This window comes from Schistocerca piceifrons, chromosome X (assembly GCF_021461385.2).
Source record: "Schistocerca piceifrons isolate TAMUIC-IGC-003096 chromosome X, iqSchPice1.1, whole genome shotgun sequence".
Lineage (NCBI taxonomy): Eukaryota > Metazoa > Arthropoda > Insecta > Orthoptera > Acrididae > Schistocerca > Schistocerca piceifrons.
In genome coordinates, this window is record NC_060149.1 from 672,372,235 (window position 1) to 672,389,130 (window position 16,896).

At 43.3% G+C, this 16,896-nt stretch overlaps 1 protein-coding gene and 1 pseudogene across 1 annotated transcript in view; one reads left to right on the plus strand and one right to left on the minus strand.

Moving 5' to 3' along the window:
- The window catches only part of LOC124722667, a 625,281-nt gene that overhangs the window by 579,031 nt on the left and 29,354 nt on the right, over positions 1-16,896 (plus strand). Inside the window, exon 10 of the mRNA XM_047247812.1 lies at positions 10,925-11,125. Coding sequence (XP_047103768.1) covers positions 10,925-11,125 — 201 coding nt within the window. The remainder of the gene's footprint in view (positions 1-10,924; positions 11,126-16,896) is intronic.
- LOC124723500 lies at positions 4,647-4,764 on the minus strand (annotated as a pseudogene).

Here is a 16,896-nt window from a genome sequence, read left to right on the forward strand (position 1 = left end):
CCGCCACCGTAGTCTTAATCTCGCCCATGCGATTATCACTTCAGTCCCTTAAAAAAGGTTTGGAAGGGTCGACGATTCATGTCGAACGAGGATGTGCGGCAGGTAGTTACAAACTTTATCACACAGCAGGACATGGTGTTTTACCGAACAGGTATCTTCAACGTAGTGTATCGGTAGGATGATTGCCTCAATGCTCATGGCGATTTTGCCTGATTGGCATAACGATTTTCGAGTGTACAGCTTTCGAACTTAAACTTTTTCTTCGCTGATTATACATATCTTTTTAACAGAACTTTTGGGGGCCGCTGGCTCAGTAGCTCTGAAAATACGAAATGGCACGTACGCTCGCCAGGCTTGGACTCTACTGGACTTTTATCTGCGGAGAAGATTAAAACAAGAGGTCTGTGAGGAAAACCCACGACTTCTGAAGACATGAAATGACGTATAACATGACCTGTGTCCATACGAAATTCAAGGTGCAGTATTGCATGTCCAAGGTCAACCTTTTGAGCGCGCGGTATGAGTGTATTAATAATATACACACATATAGTACCTGACGTACGTGTTTCCATACATTTCGTACAGGAAGCCAGACATTAGCAAGATCTCTTCTCCTGAGAGCGAGGCAATGGTTTGCGGATGGTGTTATCTTGTTACTGTTTGCTCAAGTCCATACATGTTGTGTCCCTGAAGTCTTCTTCGAAGGCTCTTTCTGATGCCTCAGAAGAAAAGTATACAGTTGGATTTAAAGAAAAATCGATGTCATGATTCAGTACCTAAAAATATTAAAAATTACTTGTATAGGTCAGAAAATTACCTACATTGCGCGCTATATCTTAAAGAAAAACACACCTCACTAAATTTACTCCTTCTGGATGTACGCTCATGTGCACAAACATTACGATCACTGCCCACTGCGAGATTGAATGCCGCCCTGATGACGACGCAGCCACGTGGCGCCGCAATGAAAGTATATAGGGTGTCTCAGTATGTTGCGAAAAACTTCGAGGGGTTGTAGAGGGTGTCCTGAGAAACAAATCGATGGCAGGAAGCCGTGTCCGGAAACGTCATCTAACGACGCTACAGAATGTCGAAGTCATAGGTCGCCAGCGCCTGTCACTAGGCCACCCTTTCGACAGCAAACGTGACTGTACGCTGACGGACCGTAAGCGGAACGTCTATCAATATCGTTCGTTATTCAGTGATCGCGACTGACTGGCAAGATCACCAGTGGAGATGATGGAGCTAGCTGCTTCATAGAAAGGTCTTGTCTCCTACGAATGCGATACTCTGATGCCTCAGTGAAAGAATTTTCCAGACACGAGTTTCCATCCGGAGTTTATATTCCTCCTGTATAGCGAAAGACATTGGAGATTTTAGAGGTTTCAAGGAGGAAAATAAACTGTGGATGGAAACCCATGTCCTAAAACGTCATCCACCGAGGCAACAGACTATAGCTTTCATAGGAGACAAGGCTTTTGTACGCAGCAGCTAGCTCCATCTTTTCCACCACTGACGATGGTGGCAATCAGTCGCTATCACCGAATAATAAACAGCATTACGAGACGTTCCGACTGTGCTCCGTCAGCGTACAAAATCACGTTTGCTGCCGAAGGGGTGGCTTAGTGGCTGGCGCTACCGCCGGCGCCTGTACCTTCGAAACTCTGTAGCGTCGTTAGATGACATTTCCGAACACGGGTGTCTATCCTCGATTTGTTGCGCGAGACACACTCTACAAGCTCTAGAAGTTCGTCGCAACATTTCTGGGACACCCTGTACAAGCGGAGCATATGAATAAGGATACGAAATGACGACGATACAGACCAGAAGTGGAGAAATACACTGACATAAGTAACACTGACAAAGGGCAAACTGTTTTGGCGCGGCACCTGGAACAAGCATCTCGGAAACTGCGAATGGTAAATCTGGTTGTCTGCCCGCCTGCTTCTGTCCTGAGCATCTGTGGGAACTGGTTCAAGTACGGTGAAACCACATGCAGGTAACAAGATGTTTGACGTCCACGCCTCATACCAAATCTGAGGGGCCTGAAGATGGTGCCGATGAGGCTCCGAAACTGTTTGTCAAAACAGAACGTGGAGGTAGGAGCTTTGCCCGCTCTGTAAAGCAGGGTAGGCGGCAATCAGTGGTAGATGTGACGACAGAGTACAATACTTGTGCAGGGACAAGTGCGTTGAAGCACACCGTTCAGCGCGCAATGTCGAACAGGTAGCTCCACAGCAAATGACCCCTACGTGCTCCCACGTTGACTAAACGACAGCCTACCGCGGTGGCTGAGCGGTTCTTGGCGCTTCAGTCCGGAACCGCGCGACTGCTACGGTCACAGGTTCGAATCCTGCCTCGGGCATGGATGTGTGTGATGTCCTTAGGTTAGTTAGTTTTAAGTAGTTCTATGTTCTAGGGGACTGATGACTTCATATATTAAATCCCATAGTGCTCAGAGCCATTTGAAACATTTTAACTAAACGACATCGTCATGGGCACCACAGCCGTACTTCAGGGTCTGCAGACGTCTGGGCTGAACTTGTGGTGCAGGCCTACTGGGGATAAATTTGTAATAACTAAGCAGTAAAAAATAGCATTTCAGGGCAAATTTTGGCAGCAGAAGTCTATAGGGCATCACTTAAGGTTCTCCATTTACGTCTACAAAATTTTACTACCCTCTTTATGATTTAATGAACTGATGAGGTTAAGAAATGAGAAGAATTGAAATCATTAAACCATTCAACATGATTTATCAACGGCTATGGACAACTATACAATATTAAAAAAAAGAACAAAAAGCTGAAGTTCATGTCCATACGAAAATTAGTACGCTGTTTGAGTTTAAAACAGAACAGATTGTAGCTGTAAGCAAACATATTTGTTGAGCAAATGCCAGATAACGAATGAGATGCAACAAAAACCAAATTTTAAAAACACTTAATTCAGTTACAGTATTTTCCAGCAGTATCTTATTAACGAATAAAGTTACTTGAAAATGGTTTTCCACAGCTTCACGAGCTGAAGAATCCGGGTCTCACGACAGGAATTTAAATAAAATTTTGAATTTTTTCTGGTATGAAACGAATTATGGAAGAAATTGGCTTTCCGCAAGATCAAACTTACTTCAAACTAAAATTCCGTTAACCATTTTTTGAAAAGTCTTAATGATATTGTCACCTGAAGTGCCACGTGTTGGATGGGGTGACTGGGAATTTGACGCGAGGCAGAGCGGAGTTTCAGAGGCGGATGCTGACTTGGTTCGTAACAGCTGTTAACTGAACAATTCAGCTTAATAATCCCATGCAAAAAATAATATTTCTGTCTTTCACGATTATAACAGGACCCGCACCAGATTATTAACACAATTACTATTTTTATATTAAATGTTTGTGGTGCGAGCCCATGGCCGCATGCTAGATAGCCTGCGCAGTATATATGGCTATGGTGAGGACAGGATCAACGTGATTGGACCGTGGGTCACATGAAACGTGTCACCTGGAAGGGTAAATAACGCTTCTTGTTACACTAGGTCGAGGGTCGCATCCGCGTATGCCATCATTCACGCGAACAGCTGTCCAAAACATACACCGCGCTGCGGACGCAGGCCTTATGGTTTAAGTAGTTCTAAGTCTAGGGGACTGATGACCTCAGATGTTAAGTACCATAGTGTTTAGAGCCATTTGAGATACTTGGTCAATGTACTCCAACCGGAGCTTGCTCCCGCGCGAGGAGCCGCCGCGGCAAGCATATCACTTGGAGCCGTCCACTGATGCGAAACTGCCTGTAAATTCTGCCGCTCCACAATTGCCACCAAGTCTCTTGCCAGTCTTGGAAGCATTAGCTACGCGCCACTGAACAGTAGAGTTGTGACTCTGTCTGCATTAAGTTTGTGATTTGCATTGCTCCCTGGAATGCTGCGTACGCGTGAGAGACTTGGCCACGCTCTGGACCTATTGTTGGTTAGCCTTAAACTTCGTAAATGCTGCCAACATCGATCTTAGGGATCGCCTGTTGGTTCCACTGGTCTCTTCATCACCGCCAGAGTGATCATAAACTGTGTTCTACTTACGCAGAGTAGGGTAGAAAATGTGGGGCGATGTTATGCATTGGGAGACATTCGACTGGACTTCCATGGGACCTGTAGTAGTAATCGAATTCACCACGACAGTTGTGCACTACGTGAACATTACCGCGGAACACCTGCATCCCTTCATGCTTGATGTCTTCCCCGACAGCTTGGCATCGTCCAAAAGGATAACTGTTTGTCTCACAACGCCACAATTAAAAACAATGATATGAAGAGCGTGGTAGTTAACTCATGTTGATGTCTTGGCTGCCAAATTCTCCTGATTTGATAACATCTAGGTCGCTATCGGCTTCCAGGTACACACCCACAAACCACAAGCATGTAATTTGCGGGAATTGCGTAATCTGTGGGTAGACACTCCGTCTTCAGGCCACAAGTGGACCATCGGGACCATCCGACCGCCGTGTCATCCTCAACTGAGGGTGCGGATAGGAGGGGCGTGTGGTCAGCACACCGCTCTCCCGCTTGTGATGATGGTTTTCTTTGACCGTAGCCGCTACTATTCGGTCGAGTAGCTCCTCAATTGGCATTACGAGGCTGAGTGCACCCAGAAAAATGGCAACAGCGCATGGCGGCCCGGGTGGTCACCCATCCAAGTGCCGGCCACGCCCGACAGCGCTTAACTTCGGTGATCTGACGGGAACCGGTGTATCCACTGCGGCAAGGCCTTTGCCCGTGGGTAGACACCTGCTGCCTCATAATTCCAGAAACCTACCATGGCTTTACCGAATCCGTGGCAGGCTGAATCGCTGTAGGAGGAGGAGGAGGATATTAGTGTTTAACGTCCCGTCGACAACGAGGTCATTAGAGACGGAGCGCAAGCTCGGGTGAGGGAAGGATGGGGAAGGAAATCGGCCGTGCCCTTTCAAAGGAACCATCCCGGCATTTGCCTGAAACGATTTAGGGAAATCACGGAAAACCTAAATCAGGATGGCCGGAGACGGGATTGAACCGTCGTCCTCCCGAATGCGAGTCCAGTGTGATAACCACTGCGCCACCTCGCTCGGTGAATCGCTGTAGTACTGCGTTCCTAAGGTGGACCAATACGCTATTAAGGAGGTGGTCATAATGTTTCGGCTCGTCAGTGTATATTTTGTGGCTTGTAAAAGCTGCCTAAGCCTATATAAAATGTTCCAGTCTTTTATCTTCCTGACTGGACTGTGCTTGTAGTTAAATCCAGTTACAGAGATTTCAGTTGCTTTGGTGGCTCACTTAGTGCGAATAACCTGTCACGAAGACTTAACTGTCAACTAAACCGTAACCCTACAACAGACTAATCACTCGAGAAAGAATTATCCCCTCTACTGGACTGGAATTATATTTCCGTGTATTGCCTCTACAACGGACGCTGAAACTTTTGTCTACATTTGAAGGGCTTTACACACAAACTAGTCACTGAGGACCTTACTCAAGACTGGACCTAAGTTTGTTACAAAACGTATGCCGAAGACTAAGTGTAAATGCTTTACAGCGTACGTAATCTATTAAATGAGTTTATTCTTGTTACTGTGATGTGATCGTGTAAATAACTTTATTTATTGAATAGAATGTAACAGAAATGAAGTGCCGGGCTGCACTGTCAACTGTCCATTGTTCGATTCGCTGATGGTTCCGTGATTTTTTTTCTACCACTTATCGCGCGTTTCACCTCTGGCAGTGTTTTGTTAATGTGAAAGAAGAATGCCAAACCTGTAAACTAGCTGCGTTATAACTTCGGAGGAAGGACGGGCATACTACCACCAATAGGACGACGCCTATTCGCTAGTCAAAGTTCAGTATACGGATATACACTGGTGAGGTAATAGATCACTGACAGGAATGTTGTAGATGTACAGAGCGTCTCATTTATGTTGCCACCACAAATAGCTTTTTGTCCAGGAGCAAAATAAAAAATGTATCAAGCAAATGTTGTTTAGCTATTAGGGGAGCATCAACCGGCATGTTTGCCTTTCTTGTAATTTTCTTCGTTACGAAGACATGAACAGCAGTATGTCTCTTTTAAATAGCACCCTGTTTTATTTGCTAGTCCACTTCCTCTCGTCAAGCCTTTTCAGAAGCGTATCACAGTGTACCGTTCACGTAAACATGACGTTATAAGAAACGTAACAAAAAACTGACTTTGGGTCTCACGTGCTAGCATACAGTGCAGGTAACTAGGGTAACGTGACTCGACCACTTGCTGCAGTGACAGTAAACGGATAAAAACACAAGAAAAATGAACATTGGTCATTACTGTTCTGCTAACATATATTCTCCATAACATTCCTACCTTCTCTTCGTTGGTGTACATTAGTACTCACACAAGAAACCGATTGGCTAGATGACAGATGTTTCCACTTCTTTCGCGTCAGCTCTAGTACGTTTAGAGTGCGAGTGAATTGTTTCTGCATATACTACGTTTTCCTGGCCTTCAAATTGTTGCCTATGATTATTCATCCATATATTAACGCATCTTAGTGCCACTGATAATGAATGGGTATTTCATTATTTTCTTGTACTTTAGGTCGCTGGTTCACATCTACCTACTCACGTTTTTTCCTTCAGAATTAAACTGTATGCAAATTGTTACCGTTGACCAAACGCGACAACGATGCTATCAAATTAAATGTTCATATCCGTTGCGTAAAGGCCCATCACTTTCATCCAAGACGCCTGCCATTGTTTATATTTCCTATTTATTTACGCTATGTACAAAGTAACGTACGTTATACACAGTTTAGATTTCTGGGTTGATTGTTCCACATTGGTTATCACACATCAGTCACTGAATTGTCTGTGCAGTAATGTTGATCACTTGCTAACAATTTCAAACATTGAAACTCAATAGCGTCGTGCTAGTAAGTACTTCTCTGACTGCAAGTCTTACGAGATCTGGGGCGGAGTTCGGTATGCTGCGTCTTAAAAAGACGCGCGGACGGACACATTTCCGTGCTGTGAATGGAAATAAATGTAAATGTCGTATGAATAGGTTCTCCCGTCGGCTAGACCGTTCGTCGCGTGCAAGTCTTTCGATTTGACGCCACTTCGGCGACTTGCGCGTCGATGGGGATGAAATGATGGAGATTAGGACAACACAACACCCAGTCCCTGAGCGGAGAAAATCTTCGACCCAGCCGGGAATCGAACCCGGGCCCTTAGGATGGACATTCCGTCGCGCTGACCACTCATCTAGTGGGGGCGGACTGTGGATGGAAGAGAAGACGGTGTCCGGTGGCGGCGTCCGTAGCACCTCCCATAGGAAGACGGTGAGCCTTGAAGAGCATGGCGCGCTGGCGGCCTGTGGAAATGTTTCTCCTATCTCGGAACAGTGAGGGGGAGCGGATTGCCGAGTGCGGTCGACAAAGACACCGTCGGTCTGTGAATTTTATCAAAATGAATTAACTGCGGAGATAAGGAAGGTCCGACAAGGAGCTCCCTGTTTCGTCAAGGGATTGTTTACTCGGCGCAATACCGTTACGGAAATTTTCGACGAACTCCAATGACAAACACTACAGGAGAGGCATTCTGCATAACGGGGAGGTTTACTGTTGAATTACCCAGAGGCGGAGAGTCGGGTAACGTATTTCTTTCTTCCATATACATCTTGCGAAATGATGGCGGCGAGAAAATCAGAGCAGTTACCCTGAGGTGACAGAAGTCATGGGACAGCGATATGCACATATCCAGATAGCGGTAATATTGCGTACACGATGTATAAAAGAGCAGTGTATTGTCGGAGCCATCATTTGTGCTCGGGTGATTCGTGTGAAAAGGTTTCCGACATGATTATGGCTGTACAAAGGGAATTAACAGACTTTGAACATGGATTGATAGTTGGAGCTAGACACATGGTACATTCCATTTCGGAAATCGTTAGGGAATTCAATATTCCGAGATCCACAGAGTCAACAGTGCGCCAAGAACACCAAATTTCAGGTATTACCTCAACATGGGCAATGCAGTGGCCGATGGCCTTCACTTAACGACCGAGAGCAGCAGCGTTTGTGTAGAGTTGTCAGTGCTAACAGACAAGCAACACAACGTGAAATAAACGCAGATATCAATATGGGTCGTACGAGGAACGTATCCATTAGGACAGTGCGGCGAAATTTAGCGTTGATGGGTTTTGGCAGCAGACGACCGACACGAGTCCCTTTGCTAACAGCAAGACATCGCCTGCAGTACCTCTCCTGGGCTCGTGACCATATCGGTTGGACCCTAAACGTCTGCAAAACCGTAGCCTGGTCACATGATCCCCGATTTCAGTTAGTAATAAGTGATTGTAGGATTTGTGCGTGGCGCAAACTCCCCGCGCCATGGACCCAAGTTGTTAACAAGGCACTATGTAAGCTGGTGGTGGCTCTATAATGGTGTGAGCTGTGTTTATATGGAACGGACTGGGTCTTCTTGTCCAACTGAACCGATCATTGGCTGTAAATGGTTATTTTCGGCTACTTGGAGACCATTTGCAGCCATTCATGGACTTCATGTTCCCAAACAACGATGGAATTTTTTTGGATGACAATACGCCATGTCACTGGGATACAGCTGTTCGCGATTGGTTTGAAGAACATTCTGGACAATTCGAGCGAATGATTTGGCCACCCATTGAACATTTATGGGACAGAATCGAGAGGTCAGTTCGTGCAAAAACTTCAGCTACGACAATATTTTTGCAGTTATGGGCGGCTAGAGGGGCAGCAAGGCTCAGTATTTCGCCAGGGAACTTCCAACGACTTGTTGAATCCCAGCCATACAGATAGAGTTGCTGCACTACACCGAGCAAAAGGATGTCCGATACGATGTCAGGGCCGGCCTGAGTGGCCGAGCGGTTCTAGGCGCTACAGTCTGAAACTGCGCGACTGCTACGATCGCAGGTTCGAATCCTGCCTCGGGCATGGATGTGTGTGATGTCCTTAGGTTAGTTAGGTATAAGTAGTTCTAAGTTCTAGGGGACTGATGACCTCAGCAGTTAAGTCCCATAGTGCTCAGAGCCATTTTTTTGAACGATGTCAGGAAGTATCTCATAACTTTTGTCACCTCAGTATAGAGTTCATGCAGAGCTTTATGGACAGTTGTTCTACCTAGGCGCCATTCATCAGTGGAACAGGGAAGGTGAAATAAGAGACTGACACCTTTGCCACAGGGGTGCCTTGTCTACTGTAGATGCGGGTATAAACATAGACCACTGTCCGCTGAGATGAACTGGTGCTCTGCATATTCCTCAAAAAAAAAAAAAAAAAAAAAAAAAAGGGGTCTCGAATGAACTAGTGATGTATGGAAACTACCACACACCTTCAATCGGGCCCCTGTTTGCATGTGGGAAAGACAGCATAGAAGTAACAAAACATTAATAGTCTTGCTGAATGCTACTATGAGAGTTGATAAGAAATTTGTAGTGCCATTTTTAAAAACGAAAATGTCAATAAGGCACTTTGACAAAATATGTGTTACACTTGCTTTGGGACTGATTCGCAGTGCGAGACAGGCAGCACACTTGAGGTACTATGGTCACACCATCAGAAGTCCTCTGTTAAATGGGTGAGGGCACAATAGGAGGAAAGCGCATGCACAGCATGAGTAGCTAAGTCCTGGGGACAAATATCGGTCATCCCTCTGTTAGCGTGGTAAGTGGGTGAAAGTTGGTAGCCAGGCTTTAGCGCCAGTGCCACCTGGGATTTCTACATGCTGCCATGACTTTTCCTGGTGTTGGGATAGCAGGCATAGCATATCTCCCTTGGACAGTCTATGTGCTTGTGATACCTGTTCCTGTGTTCACACCCCACTACTGTGAGTGGTCAGGGAAAGTTTGATAAATATTAGGCCCACACCCACACTGGCTCAATCTTCTCTTGGTCCTACTCCCCTTTTCCTTACATTAATATCAAACTGACCTTGCAGCCACATGCAGCATTGTTTTGCTACTGTATATTATATCTAAAAGTTGTGTTTTGTCAGCAGGTGTCAACACACACCGGTAAGTACCAGTGCTGAGTAGAGATGCATTCAATGAGAGTGTCTCTGTATGAAGCCTCAAATTCACTCCAAAAACATGTTTTTTTTAATGTAAATTCAGTTTTTGAATAATGTGTCACATATTGCGAAAACTGTGTTTCATGTCGGCTCTCAAAATTTGATCTTTACCTGTAGCAGCTAACACTCGAGAGGCAAAAACACAGATTTGTCTTTCAGTAAAACTGCCTCAGGTTAACTACACCACACACTCCCTGTCGAGTTATTCTGAAACTGGTGTTGTCAAACTGCTTCTTTCGAGAATTAAACCTGCTCTTGCTGAAGAGTTACATGCATTATATTGAGCTAAACTCATTTAAAATACACAAAATAGCAGTCAGACATGATTACAATATTAGAAGTCTGGTCATGTATAATCAGGAATGCATCTACTTGTCCAAGACAATTAGAGGTTCTGAGAGATCTGTTATTTATCAAAGTAATTCCATCCTTAATCCAGAGTTTTGTTTGAGTTTATCCTGGTGCTTTATTAGGCATAATCTTAAAGGTGGTCATTTGACTTAGTCTTCCTCAAACTTCTGAGCTGGGCTTACCTGCCAATAGTGGTGGTCCTACAACTTAGCACAGACTTTGTACCATGGTGCAAACTGGCATTTTTCATATAAATAGACAGTTGACAGAGGTGAAAAAAGCTATATGGGACAGAAAAATCTTGGGATTGACCAAGGATTGTGCAGCTTAAGATTTGTAGTCTCACACTTACCCACTGAGTTACACTTAAGGGACTCTGTTGGAGGTAACTATTAGAGATCAGCTTTTCTCTCCATATGTGAATACATCAAAGTACCAGCCACAGTTGATGACTGGATTGTCTGTCTGCAGCGGCGTTCCCAGAGCAGCGAGCGTGCCCATACCAGGGAGAGTTCACTGTGACGGGTGTCAATAGGCTGCGCACCCAGAGGGACCTTCCGGACAGCCCTTGTGATGGGGATGACACTGACTTCACCAGCCTTGTAGTTGGTTGCAGTGCAGGGCACACCATGGAGTTTCGATCAGATTGTGCTGACGAAGACTTTGTCTCTAGTAAGTATGATTTTAGGAGAACTTACATTAATATCTGCTTGTTAGCCTGTGTGTGTGTGTGTGTGTGTGTGTGTGTGTGTGTGTAGCATGACAATTTTAATCATAGCCTTTATTGCCTTCTTCCTATGCCCCAAAGAAATACATTCATTTGTCATACCTTTGGGGGGTTTCCACTTTGCCCCCCCACTAAGTACTGTTCTCTGACAATTTAAAAATTGCACATGCATAGGTTGTTTCAAAAATCTTTTACAAACTTTTGGGCAGGTTCCTTATACCAAAACAAGAAAAAAAGTTCATTTAAACATATGTCTGAAAATCTTTCATTTTCACATTATTAATGAAAGCTGATGATCAACGGTTTTCCAGCTACGATCCAAAAACTTCACGTTCATTGTATCATAGGAGGGTTTGTGTTGCCAGGCAAAACTTGTTTAAACTTGTCATTCATCTGTCTTCAGCATGTCCATTGTGTACATGTGCTATAGGTAGTGAATAACTAAAAGTGTTCCATTCAAATGTGTCAGATATTAATTTTGTGAACTGGATGACATGGTTTTTATGTATGGCCACACAAATGGTACTGGAGATGAGGCTGCACAGCTGTATAACATGATGTTTCCAGACTGAAGATAGCCGAGCCATCCAACCTTGCATTGCATTGCATTGTCAAGGTAGGATCTGTATCACCACAGACTATCAATCAAGGAAGATTATTTTTTGCTCATACGCCTGTCCAGGAAGAGCATATTTTATGACCTGTCAAAGAAGTGCAAAACGAGTGGCCCTGGCATGTGGTACATGTCCAAGTTCAGCATGGAGGATACTTCACAAGCAACTCATATATCTGCCTCATCTTCAATGTGTATAGGTCTTACACTTTCAAATCACCCACTATGGGAGAATTTCTGTTGATGGTTTGTTACACAAACTGCCAATCTGTTGTTTTTATCTTCAGTTTTGTTTACAAATGGGGCAACATTTGGAAGAGATGGAATAACAGATTTTCATAACCAACACATGTGGGCCTAATGCAATCCTTATGCTACAGTATAGGCAAGACATCGGCATCAGTTTAAGATTAATGACTGGGTTGGAAACGTAGGTGACTGTCTAGTAGGACCATACATTCTCCCACCACATCTTACAGGTGCTGTCTACGGGGACTTTATTCAGAACACCCTTCAAGTGCTACTAGAAGATGTGCCCCTGTAAATAGGAAGAAACCTGTAGTTTATGCATTATGGAACTCCAGCACATTTCAGTCTAAGTGTTCAAGATGCAGTGGCTGGCCTCTAGCATTACAGATGGATAGGTAGAGGAGAACCTGTTCCATGGCCTGCATGTTGCCCCAATCTCAGTCTTTTGGTTTGGGGGTACCTTAAGTAATTGTTCTGGGGAGTAGACCACCCAGATGCATCAACTCTTCACTGACAAGTCATGGAAGCCTTCAAAACCATCAAGATGTATTTGAAAGTGTGCAACAATCCATGATTCAATGAGTGCATGTATGTTTAGAAGTAAGAGAATATTTTCAGCATTTATCATGAGTTCATGTATTAATGAGCTCCTATCACCTAAACTGCGAACTTTCATTAATAACTCAAAAACAGAACATTTTTGAACATATCATCACATGAACTTTTTTTTTTAATTTGGTGTAAGCATTGTGTAGCCAAAGTTTGTAAAGATATTTGTGAACACCGAGTAACACAGTTTAATAATGAATTCTGTGACATTTGGTCTGCCTATGTAGCCAAGTGCATAGCAGTGCTGACTGCCAAGTTTGAAATTATGACTGGAACACCCGTGACTGGTTCTTGCAAAAACAACTAAAGAGTTACCCTAAAGAGAAGTAGTGGTTCCGATTTGGAAAGCTGACACTAACAGCCAGAGGACTGGAGAGCTGCCCACATACCCTTCAATAAACACTACCAGGGTGATATTTACAGCTGGACTCTGAATGTGTATGGATGACTCAGTCAATAAGGACATTGCCTGTGGCAGTCAAGGGTTCAGGTTGAGTGCTAATCTGCCTCAAAGAGTCTTATATAGAATGTAAGTAAGGTTTGTTCTCAACAAACAATTGGCAGTTTTATGAACAAGATAACAGGAATCCTATTTCAGTGATTATGACGTCATTCAACTTATACTGTACATACATAAGAGACAGAAAAGTAATATTTATTCAGGACTGAATCATATGAGAATTAATTAAGTAATTATATTTATGTACTGGCTACATGTTCTGACTCTGACAGGCCATTTGATGTGGACCAGCTGCCAGGTCATCCTGTGAGTGGTATCATTTTGACACGGTGTGGAAGGGCATGGCATCAGCACACCACTGTCCTGACAATTGTCAGTTTTCCAAACCTTCATGCCGCTACTTCTTATTTGAGTACAGTGCTCAAAAATCAGTTTTTTTTTTGTATCTTTAAAGTAGATGTTTTGCAGCTGTTAAGCTGTGAAAGGATATTCCCTATTGTGCTTTTTTTCGAAACAATAATTCCAGTAGCTTCAGACAATTTTGGTAATCCATTTCATAGATATTTATTTCAGTGTCCCACATTACTAGGGACCCAAAATAAATTCACTGTTATGAATTAAAAATGAATGTCACTGATGTAATATTCTGTAATGTAAAATAGTATACCAGTGCCGTGTGCATCTTCAGTCATAATGTATAAAGTATTCTACCAAGAACCAGCAGAACAGTCAGTTATTGCAAATCTTCTGTTACTTCAGATTCGGTTCAACACAACTAGCATACATGTAAACCAGATATGAGAGTGACTTAAAAGCTCTCAGCTGGAGTTTGATAATAAGTTATGTTTCATAATCTCATGAATGAGCCAGGATTATCTACAGGGGAAATTTTAATGTAGTTTTGAGGAGGTTGTAGAAATTTCATGGTTTTTAATCAGTAATCCAGTTTTACCCATTTATTTTTGTTTATCGTTGTTGGAAACTTGACACCATAAAATGAAACCTTGAGTTGCCTTATAAATAGAAAGCTGATGGTGCAAGGTTTTGGCAGCTAGGCAGATGCAGCAGAATTTTCCAGTGATGTTGAATCTTTTTTATAATTTATTTGTAAAATTACAAACTTCCTCTGAAGATCATCTGAATGTTTAGAATGGAAACTTCACCTCACTTTCAAATACTTCTTTCTATATTTAATTACTACTGATAACATGTTATCCTTCTGTAGACACAACAAAATGTACTCATTGGTTCTTCACATCAGAATGCAGTTTAAGGTGTCATAGGCATCAGTGTGAAATTGCAATAGGCATTTATAATTTGAAGCAACCAGTCATGATGTACTGCAGGGTTCTGTTTTGAGCACTCTGTTGTTTATGGTATATATAAGTGGTCTTCCACTTGCTGTGTTAGAATATGCAAACATTTTGTCCCTTTAGCAGATCATAAAAGTTTAGGAATAAAATGTAGAACTGATCCTCTTATTGGAAAGGCAGCTAATAAACTATTTGAAAAAATCAACAGATGGTTCGAAAAAATGGATTATCAGAAATTTTTTACAAACCTCAGTACATACAGCTAAGAATTTGTTACAGAACTTGACACTCCCCTTAGAATTAGTGAAGCACCACAGTTAAGCTTTTTATTTTATATGTTTATTTATCCATAAGTGGGCAGTAAACATTGCATGCCTGTTGTTGAAATGCACTTGTAAATTTTACGTTAAATCTTTACAAAGAAGTGGAACATACTGATATATACATAAACTAATAAACAAAAAAATAACAACACACACACACACACACACACACACACACACACACCAGTCAACCAATCAATCAATCAATCAATCTTCTGTTACTGTTACTATAAATCATGATCTGTTCTTCATAGGCATTTCCTTTTATCCTCCCTAACCAACACATTCTTTTATACATAATAATCATTCCATAAATGTTTTACATCAGACAACAGCTGTCTGTTAGACATGTAAATACAATGAAAATGTTAAGGGTCAAAAAACAATGTTTTCAGTTATGGCTTCGTATAAACATTTTCACAAAAAAATTTTACTGACCATCATAGTCATATACCAATTAAAAACATTGTTCAAACAGAACTCTTTTAAAACCTCACTTTCTATTTATTTCTGTCTTGCAGGTTTCTGATGGGTGCAGACAGTCTTTTGTAAAGTTTAACATTAATGAGACTCATATGCTTTTGTGTATTAGTTCATTTTGTTCATTGTGTATGGAGTGCTGTGCCATTTTAGGTAATGTAACTATGGAATTCAGGATTTGTTTGAACATCTTCAGGGTGGGCCCTGACATGTAAAACACATTATATACTTTTTTGAAGGTAATGTTAGTATTCTAAGCTTCCCAAACGCATGTGTCTGTGGAGCAGTATGTCTTATTATTTGGATATTCCTCTTGTGTGATGCAAAAAATTGTGTTAGACAGCAAATTGTGGAACCCCAAAATCTTATTCTGTATGTTGCAAGATACTGAAAACAGCCAGAGTATTCTATCATGGCATTCCATTTCAGACTCATAGTTGACATGAAATTAACCTGCTCATTATTCTACTATAAGAAGTTGTTTTGCTGTACCAAAGAATTTATTAAAAATGCTTTTCTTATAAGCTTAAAAGAGTTTTGGTACACCAAAATGTTCATTGAAATTGTGGTTGTTACCATCCATGAAACAGTATAATATAGAGTGCAGAGTATTCAGACAAGAATTAATGTTTAGCCAGCATTCATTTTTGATACTATACATTACTTAATTACACTCCTGGAAATTGAAATAAGAACACCGTGAATTCATTGTCCCAGGAAGGGGAAACTTTATTGACACATTCCTGGGGTCAGATACATCACATGATCACACTGACAGAACCACAGGCACATAGACACAGGCGACAGAGCATGCACAATGTCGGCACTAGTACAGTGTATATCCACCTTTCGCAGCAATGCAGGCTGCTGTTCTCCCATGGAGACGATCGTAGAGATGCTGGATGTAGTCCTGTGGAATGGCTTGCCATGCCATTTCCACCTGGCGCCTCAGATGGACCAGCGTTCGTGCTGGACGTGCAGACCGCGTGAGACGACGCTTCATCCAGTCCCAAACATGCTCAATGGGGGACAGATCCGGAGATCTTGCTGGCCAGGGTAGTTGACTTACACCTTCTAGAGCACGTTGGGTGGCACGGGATACATACGGACGTGCATTGTCCTGTTGGAACAGCAAGTTCCCTTGCCGGTCTAGGAATGGTAGAACGATGGGTTCGATGACGGTTTGGATGTACCGTGCACTATTCAGTGTCCCCTCGACGATCACCAGTGGTGTACGGCCAGTGTAGGAGATCGCTCCCCACACCATGATGCCGGGTGTTGGCCCTGTGTGCCTCGGTCGTATGCAGTCCTGATTGTGGCGCTCACCTGCACGGCGCCAAACACGCATACGACCATCATTGGCACCAAGGCAGAAGCGACTCTCATCGCTGAAGACGACACGTCTCCATTCGTCCCTCCATTCACGCCTGTCGCGACACCACTGGAGGCGGGCTGCACGATGTTGGGGCGTGAGCGGAAGACGGCCTAACGGTGAGCGGGGCCATAGCCCAACTTCATGGAGATGGTTGCGAATGGTCCTCGCCGATACCCCAGGAGCAACAGTGTCCCTAATTTGCTGGGAAGTGGCGGTGCGGTCCCCTACGGCACTGCGTAGGATCCTACGGTCTTGGCGTGCATCTGTGCGTCGCTGCGGTCCGGTCCCAGGTCG